At 39.0% G+C, this 13936-nt stretch overlaps 1 protein-coding gene across 1 annotated transcript; it reads left to right on the plus strand.

The window, feature by feature from the left end:
- Positions 1-7839: 7839 nt before the first annotated feature.
- On the plus strand, positions 7840-8181 carry NDUFA1 (NADH:ubiquinone oxidoreductase subunit A1). Its single transcript, XM_030887320.2, has one exon. The coding sequence runs from the start codon at positions 7854-7856 to the stop codon at positions 8064-8066; it is 213 nt and encodes a 70-aa protein (XP_030743180.1). The 5' UTR covers positions 7840-7853; the 3' UTR covers positions 8067-8181.
- The last annotated feature ends 5755 nt before the right edge of the window (positions 8182-13936 follow it).

Raw genomic sequence — 13936 nt, forward strand, 5'->3', positions numbered from 1 at the left:
AAGAGAAGCTGGGGCTATGAATGTGTTAGCCACAACTGTTCTAACCTAGACTTGAACCATAATATAAGGATACGGTGAGAAATGGAGTTTAGAGCACTGAGTGAAGAGAACTGAAGCTGGAGCATCCATTAGAAGTTGGTCTAACCAGGGTTGGGTCAGGACTCAGTAGGAGACGGTATGACTACCTCCCGTGAAGAGATAGCTGACAGAGCAAGTTTTGCTGATGGCCCCTCCTCAGGAAACCATTGTGTTAGTCAGTCAGCTGCTACTTTTGACCTCTGCTTCCGAAGGGAGAAAGTAAAGAGGTCGTGACCACAACAACAAAGACAAAGCCAGAGCAAAGCGGAATGAGAACGGGGTACTTGTAAGACGAGGAGATGAACCGAGAGGAAATTTCGCCAAGAGTCAACACGTGCAGGAAAGCTGGAAGACCACACGGGACTGAGCGTGCCCAATACGCCCTAGAAATAAGTGCAAGTCCAAAAGTACAGCGTGAAACAAATCGATTTTGAAGTCTAAATTTCACGAACATCATGACTCTTTGTCATGATAAGGACATCTGGAATTTACATTTAATTAAGATTTTTAAATTTATGGAGTGAATCTTTGCCCTTTGTGTCTCCTTGTTGTTAGTTGCCATTGAGTTGATTCTGACTCTAGGAGTGGTAAAAATGCTCATTTGGTTACTGGAGAATTTTATATGGAAAGAATTTAATGACAAAATTCATGGAAGGAATAGAGGGAGGTGTGATAACAGCTGGACAAAATATTTCATCTTCCTCTGGGAGAGAAAGACACTGCTTAAAGTCCATGCAGTACACATGAAATAACTAATCTAATTCACGATCAACTGAACCACCCTTAAGAAAAATAAGCAGGAACACTTGCTAAATTTTCTTTCCTTTTTATGATGGAAAAGGCTCTAAGAAACGTGCATGTGCACTGTCTCAAGGCGATCCAGCTTTGAAGAACCAGCAGTGGTGAAGCTAGGGCCCCGCGTCACACCTGCTAACTACTACTTGGTATGAGAACCACCTCCCTCTGCAAAGCTTTGTGGATGCATGCCAGCACCTAGCAGACATCTGTCTACATCACACACAGACCAAAGGCAAATTGTCAGTGTCAGCAGAGAAAATGAGACTTCATGGGTGTGGAGCAAGCCAACCCTGAAGATGAGAAGTGACTTCACGTATTCATCACGATCTCCTCATGATGAATGCTGAGAAGCCAAACATTAAAAAATTCTTATTCGGTATCCCTGCCCCATAAAGTGCAGGCACAACAAACGATGCTCTCAGACCTCCCATAGTAAGAAACATGTTGACTGTCGGGTAAGAGCAGTGATGCAAACCAGACATTTGATGGGCTCACTTCTGCTTCTGGTTGACTCAGTTAAATGCTCATTCATTCTTTTACTGAGATAAGGTAGACTGTTCAGGTGTCCACTATACTATTTTATTTGTATAAGAACATATAATATTTTTCATTTTCCAAATATAGAAACCAGACACTAATACCTGCTGAAGAAATGCACGTTAAGATGCCTAGTCAACGCATATCAATGAAAACTGTCTATAAATTGTTGAATGGAAAACTAATTTGATCCAAAAACTTTCACACAAACTATAACAAAAAGTTTTTGCTGATAAAAAGGTATATACTTTAGCAAATGTTAACACTTTAGGCATCAACATTCATCACACTGAATAATCCACTTATGAGGTAAAAATACTTTCCATTCCCATGGACTGTATTATAGATGGTGATTGGTGACAAACATCTGTTTTGACGTCCAGTCATGCATGTACTTAAAATGATGTGTACAGTCATGTTTATATGGGGCTTTGGAGTAAAATGTGTGCAGTTGGGTTGGAGACATGGTGCCGGGAAGACATCAAGCAGTCAAATACCAGACATGACGACAAAACAAAAGCACAAACTAAACAGCAGTCACAAAACACTTAAAAGCGAATTTTCAATCCTTCACAATCGAGTTCTCATGATTAAAACACAAATGCTGTAAATGAAGTTCATGATTCACGTGCAGGAAATTGAAGGGGGAAAAAAGCAGATCCCAGCAGTATCTAAAAATTACTTTCAAAAGCTTATGGGTAATAATGACCAAACTACATATGTACGTGTGTGTGTGTGTGTGTGTGTGTGTGTGTGTGTGTGTGTGTGAAAGCAGAGCCTATTGATGGAGTGATAAGCACTCTGCTGTTAACTGAAAGGTCAGTGGTTGGAACCATTAGCCCTCCTTCATGAGAAAGATGCTTCCATAAGGACAACAACCTTAAACTCAAAAAGGTAACAAACTTCATGGGGCAGTATGACTGTTCTATAGGGTCCTCAGGAGTCAGAATTGATTCCATTCGAAACAGGAATATATATATGTGTTATATATGTTTGTGTACGATAGTTTCATTGAATAATTCATTCAATTGTCATAGTATAGTTCATAAAATGTAAGGTCTACATCCTAGTCATGAGTAGTGACTGGGATGTTAAAAGCTCTTTAATATGGCGATTTTAATATGGTGAATTAAATGGCCAGCAGACAACTATTGCTCTGTGTTTGCATAGAGTAAAAGAGACAGATGTACACTCATGGTTCAGTGAAGGACTGTTCTATAGGACTACTTGTGTACACGCGCCATAATCTCCTCTACCCAGAGAAAAGAAGACATAGATAATGTCCAGCTACCACTACTATACAGTGGTAGAAGGTTGGATCCTGAGTGACAGGCAGAAAATGGGAAATAGAACCCCAAATTCTTTTTTTTAATCTAGATTACCTGTGACCACTGAAACTGGAGAGATCCCAAGACTTAAGACCCGGTACTTTTTAAATGTTGAACTGAAACTATCCCTTCAAATCACCTTTAGTCAAATGGCAGGTGAATTCATTAAGTAATGAATATCACCTTGAGAATTGCACTCTTTTAATAAATACTCCATATAAGATCAAATGGTCAATAAATACTCTAACACATAAATGAGGTCCAGGGTGAGATACTGTCTTATTGGACACAGATCAATTATAAAGGACCTCATGAAAATGTTGATGATGGAACCATTATCATTGAACAACAGAATAGAAATTGTTGAGTTCGAACCTATTTTTCTGTGTATATTTTTACCAAAATTAAATAAAACATCAAAAATAAAAATACCCCAAGTCAATTGATTAAAAGTACAATTCTATACTGATATATAATACTGGAATTCCCAACTAAAAGTGATCCCATGTCAGTATCAGCTGGAAAGAAATTATCTAAAAGTTTGTCATTAGAGTCCTTCAAAATTACTGAAAATCTAATTATTCTCTATTCATTTCTCTCACAAACCTATTGAAAGAACCAGAAATGATTGCAGTAAGAGAGAAATTAGGAAGTTTTAAAAAATAGAAATGTAGGAAGAAAAAAGTTCAGATCAATAAAATACAATTAAGGACAATGACATCAAGTCCATTGTTTTATTATTTATTTTTATATCTTCCTTGGAAGAGACTTAAAAACCACAATGGAAAGGCAAACCATTAAGGTAGAAAATATCATTTTAACAATTAATTGATAAACAATATTCTTGTTTAAAATAATATACTATCCTTATACGAGGAGGTAAACCCTCTACCCCCAAAAGGAAATTTTTTCAAAACTATGTATTGAACTTTTTTTTACAAAACAACCATATCACCTTTAAAGTACTCTCCATTACACTTAATACATTTCAACATTTCACCTATTTTGACAAAAGAAAACCACTCTTATACTTGAGTTTTTTCCTATAGTGCTGTCCTTGTAAGCTGTGCTCAACATCACAAACGTTTCTGAGGTATTTTTACTGAGCAGGAAACAAAATAGGCCATCACAGAAAATGAGGTTCAAGCAAAACTGAGTTTGCAAAAAAATTCACTGTGACCACAGAGATCCTTCCCAGGCAATGCCACTGGGTGCACTAACTCAGAATGCATTGCTGGATGCTGGCCTAGTGGGAGAAATACATACTGCAAAAGCTCTGGTTTGGGTGGGTGGGGAGGTACCTCATCGTGCTTGATTTATTTTATTTTTTTAATCATTTTATTGGGGGCTTGTACAACTCTTATCACAATCCATGCATGCATCCATCGGGTCAAGCACGTTTGTACATTTGTTGCCATCATCATTCTCAAACATTTTACTTCTACTTGAGCCCTTGGTATCAGCTCCTCATCCCCCACGCCCCAACATCCCTCCCTCATGAACACTTGATATTTATAAATATTATTATTTTGTCGTGTCTTACACTGTTAAAAATATATTATTACAAAAATCCATTATAGTCATTACTATGATCTTTTAACTAATTTATTATTTTTCTTGAACTAAGTCTTAACTATTGACCCCATATTCTAAAGGTACTTAAGGGTTCAGCAATAAAATTCTTACCTTCCATGCGGGATACTCATGTGTAAGCACCACCTATCTGTCAGTAGAGACTTGCATATTCTTATTATGCTTAAGGGGCTTTAATAGAGGTCCCAGACCAAGATGGGTATTTCAAAAAGTAGGAGGTGGGTTGGCGATCAGTTTCTGAAAATTAGTTTTTGAAAACCCTACAGATCCCCAGAGCATGGGGTCCCCAAGAGTCAATAGGAAACCTAATGGCAGTTGGCAACAGCATGCTCATATTCTGCTGAGCTCACTAGCTGTGTTCTACACTGCATCTGACCACACATGTTGTGCTATACTTAATAGAAAAATTTAAAAAACGGAAAAAAGTAAACCCGTGCTTTCCGGTTTTGTGTTTCTTCTATCGTCATAATGTATTACGTTTAATCATTTTCTGAGAAAAGCCTATTTCTGGAGTATAAATGAAAGAAAGTATATTTCCAGGAATTTGGAATGAATTTAACAGCCTGTGGAGGGTGTCCTGAGTTTCCTAGTGCTGAAGAAGTCACTCAGCAAAACCGTTTTGAGAACAAGGCAGCAGGACTCTGGAAACAATTGAAAAATGTAACTCAAAGCCGAGAGGTAAATCTTTGCTATATTAGGCATCACTTAGGTTCTTTAGCATCTTGTTTTATTCTCAGGACTTTAAAGTAAACTGAAGACATTAGGAAGTGCATCGCGAACTACAAACAAAGGTCTGTAGAGTTACTTCATGAGAAATCTAGCCTCCTAACCGGTGGAGCCTTGACCTTCTTGGGCTCCCACACCGTTTTTCAACACTTCCCAGGGGTGCGAGCAAGGGGTTCTAACAGGAATGGCCACATCACATAGAGAAAAGGTTGCACAACCAATTATTGTATTTTATATCAATAAAAATTTTACAATGTTGAATTGCTAAGAGTTGTGTGATAAATATGTGTATGACAACGACCTAAAAAAGGAAGCTGCTTATGCAGAACCAAAAATCCATGGGATTTATATTCCTGGTTTGGAGATTGAGAGTCATGGTTTCATAGAAGATCCCAGCGAATTAATTTAATAGCACCTTTAGTGCCTCTGTTCTACCTCTTAGTTCATTGGGTCGTACCCGTGTTCTTAAAAACATGCAAATGGCCAGCTCTGGCACAACAGTTGGTTTGTGTTTGCTTGGAATAAGAAAAAGGACAAATCAGGAATAGGAGAAAGTTGTGGAATGTGTCCCTAATTGCCTCCAGGAAAAATTGCTTCCTTTGCTCTGAGCTCTGAAATGGATGCTGCATGGCTGAACGATTTGATTCCATAGGAGGATCCTGATCAAAAGGGGAAATGCAGGACAGAATTTCAAAACATCAGGAACTCCAGCCTTTCTGGACCCAGGGTTGCTGGATGAATTCCTCAACTATTACCTTGGGATGATCTTTAAACCTTAAACCAAAATGAATTCCCTGAAGTCTTAAAAGGAAACAATCGTTTAGTTAACTAGTAAAAACGGTCTGCCTTGATCAGCATACTCTCTTAGCAACTATCCGTGTGAGACTGAATCTCTCATCGTGACCCTCGGAGGGTTTCTGAGTCTGCAACTCTTTATGGGAGTAGAAAGCCTAGTCTTCTTCCCCAAAGCTGCTGGCGATTTCAAAGTGCCAACCAGGAAAATCACAGTCCAATTTGGAACCACTACACCACGAGCACCTTAGAGATTGGACAGGAGCTTAGGTGGGCAGAGCGACACCTCAGAAAAGGACAGTGAGGTGATTCACTAATCAAAGAATGTAATAAAGATCACTAATGGCCCATATCGACAAAGTTTGGATTTGTTTATAGTTTGCTGAGTATACGCTCCATAACAGCAATGACGAAAGAAAATGATATTTTAACAAAAGTGTTATCTGCAGTCAAAGTCTCCATTTGTTCCTTGTTCATGCCCTCTGCAGTTCATTCCAAGCTGGTCTTACCCTCACCATCGCACAAGATGACACCTATCAAGGTGGCCGAGGGTTTCCATGCTGCCAAACCCGAAAACCACATACCTGCTCTCGTATTTCTTGAGAAGGGCAGTTTTTGCAATGGAGCACTCCCCCGTGGTGACAACACTAGGTTTCTAAAGTCACAATTCCCCTGGCTCTGCCTACCGACCATTTATAATCTCAAAGCACAACATTCAATTAATTTTACGGATTTAAAATTAAATAAATAAAAGCTCCAGGAATTACTACTCAAATGAGCATTTGCATAAAGTAATGACTTCAAGTGGGCTGGACAAATGATGTCGACTATTTCTGTTGTTGTTCTTGTTGTTTTTTATTTAATCATTTTATTGAGAGCTCTTACAGATATCATAACCTTCCAGCGTTCAATCACATCTAGCAGTATTGTGCAATTGCTACCACAAACAGTTTCAAAGTATATTCTTTCTTCTTGAACTCCTTGATATCAGCTCTCCTTTATCCCCTCCCTCTCCCATCTTACCCCCCCCCCAACTCTATCTTATTCATTTATTTATTTTTGCCTACCTTACACCACCCACTATATCCATTCACATAGAATTCTGTTGTTCACTACCCCCAAAGTGGGGTTGTACGATCATCGATGCTATCAGCTCCCCCTTCATGCCATTCCCCACCCACCTCTCTTCCCATACCCTCTGAGCTGTAATACTGAAATACTAAAATTACTGTAGTACTGTACTACTAAAATTATGGAGTGGAAATGATTCAGATATGGAATAAGCATGTGCATTGAACACTGCTATTCACCACTGCTGCATTCCTAAGGCATATTTAAAACAAAGAAACTGCATTAATATGCTAAATAATAAATTAAATAGAATTTTTGCTTAAAAATAACTTTAAAAATGATTAGCTAAAAGGAAACAGTACTTGCCATTGAGTCACGAATCTCAAAGGGGAAATGATGTCATTGTGTTAATTTAGGGAAAGCTAGTGATACAAAATGACTCTACTCTCAGAAAAAGCACATATATTGTTATCTGTTATAAACTTGTGCATATACATTGTTATAAGAGGCATAAAACTCTTGCTTCCCTAGGAAATGTGCTAATTTATTCAATTTGAGTGTTAGGGTAAACACATCCCCCACCTTTGTTTAAAAAGCTAAAGGTAACGGTCACCTGTGGTAAAAAGCCTGTATCGTAGGGGGGCCAAAAGGGAAGCTGGAAAGCACAGGCATACATTTGTGATTTATCACTGGGCTGAGATCCTTATTAGCTTAGTCAGCATTTTGGCAATAACAATGAGGACCATAGTCCTGAATATGCCAACTTTGGCCTGAAATTCTTCAAGACATCTCAAAACAAAATGTAGACAGAGAAGACAGTTTAAAAAAATGTTTAAGTTCCGGCGCAGGCTGGCCGGTGACGTGCCGCGGGGCTTGCCGGGAAGGGAGTTGAGCTGAAAGCCGGTCACCTTTGGAGGAAAGTTCGCCGCGATGTGGTTTGAGATTCTCCCCGGACTCGCAGTTATGGCGACCTGCCTGCTGATTCCAGGAATAGCGACTGCGCACATCCACAAGTTCACTAACGGGGGCAAGGAGAAGAGAGTTGCCCATTTTCAGTACCAGTGGGGTTTGATGGAAAGAGATCGGCGTGTCTCCGGGGTGAATCGTTACTACGTGTCAAAGGGTTTGGAGAACATTGACTAAGGCAGCCTTTTTCTGACTGGTGAACAAACGACTTGATAATGTTCACCTCCGCCAGCTACAGAAGCGGATGCAACATATTACGAAGTATGCTATGTAGCACTTAATAAAAGTTTAAAAAAATGTTTATATGTGATTACAAATTAAGCTTCCAAAGTTTGGCAGGAAGAAAGACCATTAAATAGAAAAAGAGAAACATGGAACTGTGTGTGACCGCCTCCCTGGGGGACAGACAACTGAAAAGTGGATGAAGGGAGACGTCGGACAGGGCAAGATATGACAAAATACCCATTTATAAACTATCAAGGGCTCATGCGGGAGGGGGGAGCGGGGAGGGAGGGGAAAAATGAGGACCTAATGTCGGGGGTTTAAGTGGAGAGAAAATGTTTTGAGAAACGATGTACAAATGTGCTTTACACAATTGATGTGTGTATGGATTGGGATAACAGTTGTATGAGCCCCTAATAAAATGTTAAAAAAGAAAAAGAGAAACACTCATCGATCAGAAATAAAATTATTCTAGGTAAAATGAAAATGTAAGAAAAATCTAACAGTGACTTTAAAAACAAATATAATTAGGATACTCAATGAGATAAAAATGTTAATGGCTCATAGAATAAGAAATCATAAAGTTAAATAAAACAGATAAGAGAAATATATGAAAACAAAAATTAGAAAACTTTGAAATTAAAATACATACTCAAGGAATAATCATGCACGTTTTAAAAGATCAATAGATGAGATTCTCTTTATATTAAACACTTTGACAAAAAGAATTAGTAAATTTGAAAATGGTAATTTATACTTTCATCCTAATACAATCTCCCCGATTAAAAATATCTAGAAATATATATGCCAATACATACGAAAATCAAGAAAAATCTGAAAGGCCACAACATTCCCTTTTAAGAGTTCTAGGTTAGGAAACAGAGAATTTTTCAGAGTTAAAATTTTATTACAATACTCAAAATTGCTACTGCAACTGAATAAATAAAACTAATGAAAAATAGTAAGAAAATATATAGAAACAATTGTTTCTTGTAAATCTTGTAAGCCCATCTTGTAACCTAAGAGCTAAGAAGGAAACAAAAACAAGAAAACAAACAACAAAAAGATGACCTCTTTAGGGCTGAGAGTACAGAAGTCAATGTCTCAATACAGAAATTTTCAAACATTTTGATATGTAGACTCCTTTATACTCTTAAAAGTGCTAGCAATGCCTAAGCACTTCTATCAGTGCTGGTTACCTATGGAAAATCTCAATTTCATACAGTGCTGGTTACCTAAGGAAAATCTCAATTTCACTAGTCAGGACAGGCCAGTACCAACTGCAGAACAGACCATCAGTTACTGCTTTGCAAATTGATGTTTACTGTAGTTGTTAGATGCGGTCAAGCTGGTTTCGACCCATAGTGGCCCTACGTACAACAGCACAAAACATCACCAGGTCCTCAGCCATCCTCACAAATTTGTGTTTAATAAGCAGAAAATTAAAACAAGTCCAACGGGAGCCAAAATATATCCTTGAGTATTGTTACAAAGAAAATAGATGATAAGCAGAATACACACTCAAAAGTAAAAAGTGTAAAAAAACCCAGTAGTATCAAATCATATATTTGGTATAATTTCTTAATAAAATTATGAAAATAAAACAAAATACTGTAAAATTATATTATTTTTGGATGACACAAATGTAAATAACCTTCAGAGTGGTGATTGTCTTTAAGACAGAAGGAAGGAATGAAATCATGGAGTTACAATGGAAAATCCCACGGTTATTTGCCATGGAGTCTTCTCCAATTCATAACCACCCTTTGTGTAACAAGAGTTATCTTGTCCTGAGCCTGGTTGTGTAATGGGTTACATGTTGAGCTGCTAAGTATGAGGTCAGCAGTTTGAACACACCAGCTGCCTTAGAGGCAGGAGCTGTGGTGGCACAGTGGGCTATGCCTGGGGCTGCGACCAGCAGTTTGAATTACCAGCCACCCTGCGGGAGAGAGATGAAGCTTTCTCCCCCTGTAAAAAGTTACAGCCTTGGTAACCCAAGAGGGCATTTCTAGCCGGCCCTACAAGGTGGCCATGAATTGGAATCAACTCTATGGCAGAGAATTTGGTTTGGGCATTAGAAACAACTGAAGATGAGAAAAATAATAATAACTACCATCCCCATCCGTAACTGGTTTGTACTGTGCTTCAGTAAGAATCTGATTTAAATTTTCATGCCAATTCATAACCCATCTTGCACCAGGCAACGTTAGGGACTATTGAAAATACCCTCAGGACAGGGCTATATAAGGGCAAATATACTTAAGTAGTGTGTTAACATTGTACAGTTTAAAAAGTTTTAATTGCTTTACCCTTCCTTCCTTCCTCTCTCAAACTTTCTTTCCTTTCTTTCTTCTTTAAAAGAAGTGAGTTGGGTACTCACTCACAGCCATTGAATCAATGCTGACTCATAGTGACCCCTGTGGGTTTCCTAGACTGAGCTGTTTACAGGAGTAGAAAGCCCAGTCTTTCTCCTGAGGAGCTGCTGGTGGTTTTGAACTGATGACCATCCAGATCATAGCCCAATGTTTAACCACTACACCACTTGGGGTGGTGGGGTGGTTAAATGTTTTATGTACAAGAAAAAAAAAGCACTAGAACCCACTTATTTATCATCTTCATCTTACTCTCCTTCATTTTCCTCCTCCTTTTTTTCTCTCAGGTTTCTCAGCCTTTATGACACCATTTCTTGGCAGCATCAGGTTGTCCTTTCGTTTGCTATGCTGCAATAATATCTGTTTTGTATTTCCCCCTCAGCTTGGTGGTCTTCTTCGCCTAAAATTGCAGGTCACCAGCGGTAGTATTGTTCCATGTCTCTCAGCTTCTTTACAGCACCACCAATGGACAGGGCAAGGTACTCGCCTTTGATTTGGGGAGTGATGCACAGAACACAATAAGAAAAAGGCTGAAGGAGGCCTCTTGGGTGCACTAAGGTCCTTGAATTATTTTGTCCCCATTAGGAAAAATATCAATTTTCCTTTCTCTTTCATAACAGACCGTGTCCGTCTGTGCCATGTCTTCACATCTCCTGTTCTCATTACAGGGCATGGTCTTCCGTCTCCCTGAGCACTTCTTAGAAAACTTCTTAGAAGTTGATGGAAGCATCTGGAGCTCCTTCTGGAAAGTTTGTACCAAAAATACATATGACGACATTTTGCCTCTCAGCTTCTGAGGATCGATCTCCCTTCCCCACATTATATTATTATTTTTTATCTGCAGATCAGTCACCCAGTGCTGCATGGCTCTGCCTGGCCTGGTGCTGTCTCTGTGTAGCTCAATGTACTACATTGATGAAGTTAGATTATATTTTTGTGAATATTGTGTAGACATACCACTGAGGAATTCCTTCACTCTACCCAATATGATGTTTGCTAGCAATCTGTCTTTCCTGAGGACACACCCAAAGTCAGTGAGCTGGATATGGATACTCTTTATCCTCAGTTCTCAACTACACACAAGGACTCATCCTTGGTTCTCACCTATGCACAACTGACTCACAGGGGCAGGTCTCATCTCGTCTATAGCATCTCCGTGCCCACATTCCAAAACCAGCCACGCTCACTGACATTCAGACAGTTCTGTATCTGAGCCTGGATCTTTCTCCTTTTTTAGCCATTTTATTGGGAGCTCTTACAGTTATCATAACATTCCATAGTTAAATCACATCAAACAATATTATACAATTGCTACCACAATCGGTTTCAAAATGTTATCTTTCTTTTTACACTACTTGATGCCAGTTCCCCCTTTATCCCTTTCCTCCCCCAACCTGCCCCCGAGGAACCCTTATTATTTATTTACTTTTTTTTTTGCTCTATTTTACACCATCCAATATGTCCAGTAACATACATTTCTGTTGTTCACTCACCTCGAGTGAGGTTACAGAGTTATCAATGCTATCAGCTCACCCACACCCCTCTACCCATAGCTTCAGGGAGCCATTACTCCTGTTACTGTCTCTGAAGAGTTGTCTATCTTTGCTTTCATATATTGAACAATCTTAATTATACAAATGAACATAAGCAAGTCTAACATGATTAATGAGGCAAAATAGATAAGAACCATAATAGTAAGGGGAGGAAACATTAAAGAACTAAAGGATACTTATGGGGTTCATCAGTGCCATACCACACCCTGGATTTATCACCCCTTTCCTGTGACTCTTCTGAGAAGGACTGTCCAATTATCATACAGGTGGGTTTTGGGTTTCTGCTACATCCACACTCCTTCACATTGATTTGGTTGCTTGTTTTTGAACTTCTGATACCTTTTTTCTGTTGATACCTCATGATCACACAGGCTGGTTTGCTTCCATGTGGGCTTTGTTGCTTCCCTGCTGAATGGCCACTTGTTTAACTATAAGCCTTTAAGACCCCAGACACTATACATCTTTTAATAGCCAGGCACCAACAGGTCTCTCCACCACTTTTGGTTATGCACCCATTTTGTCTTCTGTGATTGTGTTGGGAAGCTGAGTATCATACAGTGCTTCCTTGTTGTACTTACATATATATATACATAAACAAATACACATATATTTATATATTTACTTATATACGTAACAATATATACCTATTTTTTTCTTTCTTGGTACCTCCTCTTTTTCTTTTTTCTTTCCTCCTGCCCCACTGTTATGTTTACCCATCATTCACCTCTGAGTAATCCTTCTCAGATATAATTCGATTGATCAAACAAAACCAGAAAAGCTGCACCCTACTCCTCTGTCCCTGTCATTATGGGTTCACCACTCCCCTCTCCTGTCTCCTCCCCTCCCCTTTCCTCCCTAACCATTGGTCCCATCGCTGTCTCTGCGGGATAGCAAGAGACTAAATTTTTACAGGAGTAGAATGGCTGGTGGTTTCAACCTCAGACCTTACCATTAGCAACTCAATGTACTCAACCCACTATGCTACCAGGGTTCCAATGACCATTTTAAAGGATAGCAAAACTGACTGAGTACCTTGGAACCCTGTGCTGGATATAGATAAAGGGATTGTGAACTGTTAATAGGCTAGAATCACAGTTTATTTACCCAGGAAGAGACAGAAATGCACATTGTCTAGCAGCTAATGGGATCTGCCTAATTATTGAAAGGAACAGAAAAATCTTAATAGCAATGCTGCTCCTGATCAAGTGTTAGTCTTGCTTAGTACAGTCTTGATTTCTAACTTGTTCTTGGAAATTACTTTAAAGTATGTGAAATTTCACAATTATATTCAAGTCTAATTTACACTTGATATAAGGAATATATAGATGAAAATGGGACTTTTATATTGGAGTATCAAATATGCTATTTTACTTAAGATATCATCTAAGATTGATGGCTTTCACAAAAAAGAAACTTTACCACCTGTGATAGTTAAGGTTTATGGTGCCAACCTGGCCGATAAACACATGTGGGATTAATTGAAGGGCAGAGAGATAAATGGCTTGGGGATCCTCGCCTGTCTTGTCTCTTATTCTCTGATAGACCAGTGTGCGACTGCCTTAGCTGGTTCTCTGCCTCAGCTGGCAAGGCTCTCTTCCGGCGAGACATCCCTGAGGAAAAACCACATGGACCTACCCTAATGCAGCCCTGGGTGCTGAAGAAGCCACATGGAGACCCCTGCCAGCTCTGAAATGCTTACATGCTTACTGGTTTGGCTTTCCTCCTGCATTAGGCATCATTGCGAGTATTTTGTAAGATTGAGGAGGACTTTGTAGATCATTGTCACAATACAGGCTAATGTCAGACTTATGGCTTGGACAGCACTGAGTTGGGATGCTTTCTTTTCTTTTCTTTTTAATCATTTTATTGGGGGCTCTTACAGTTCTTATCACAATCCATA

The sequence above is a fragment of the Echinops telfairi genome, unplaced genomic scaffold (assembly GCF_000313985.2).
Source record: "Echinops telfairi isolate 266 unplaced genomic scaffold, ASM31398v2 ScPeMD7_7400;HRSCAF=8409, whole genome shotgun sequence".
Classification (NCBI taxonomy): Eukaryota; Metazoa; Chordata; class Mammalia; order Afrosoricida; family Tenrecidae; genus Echinops; species Echinops telfairi.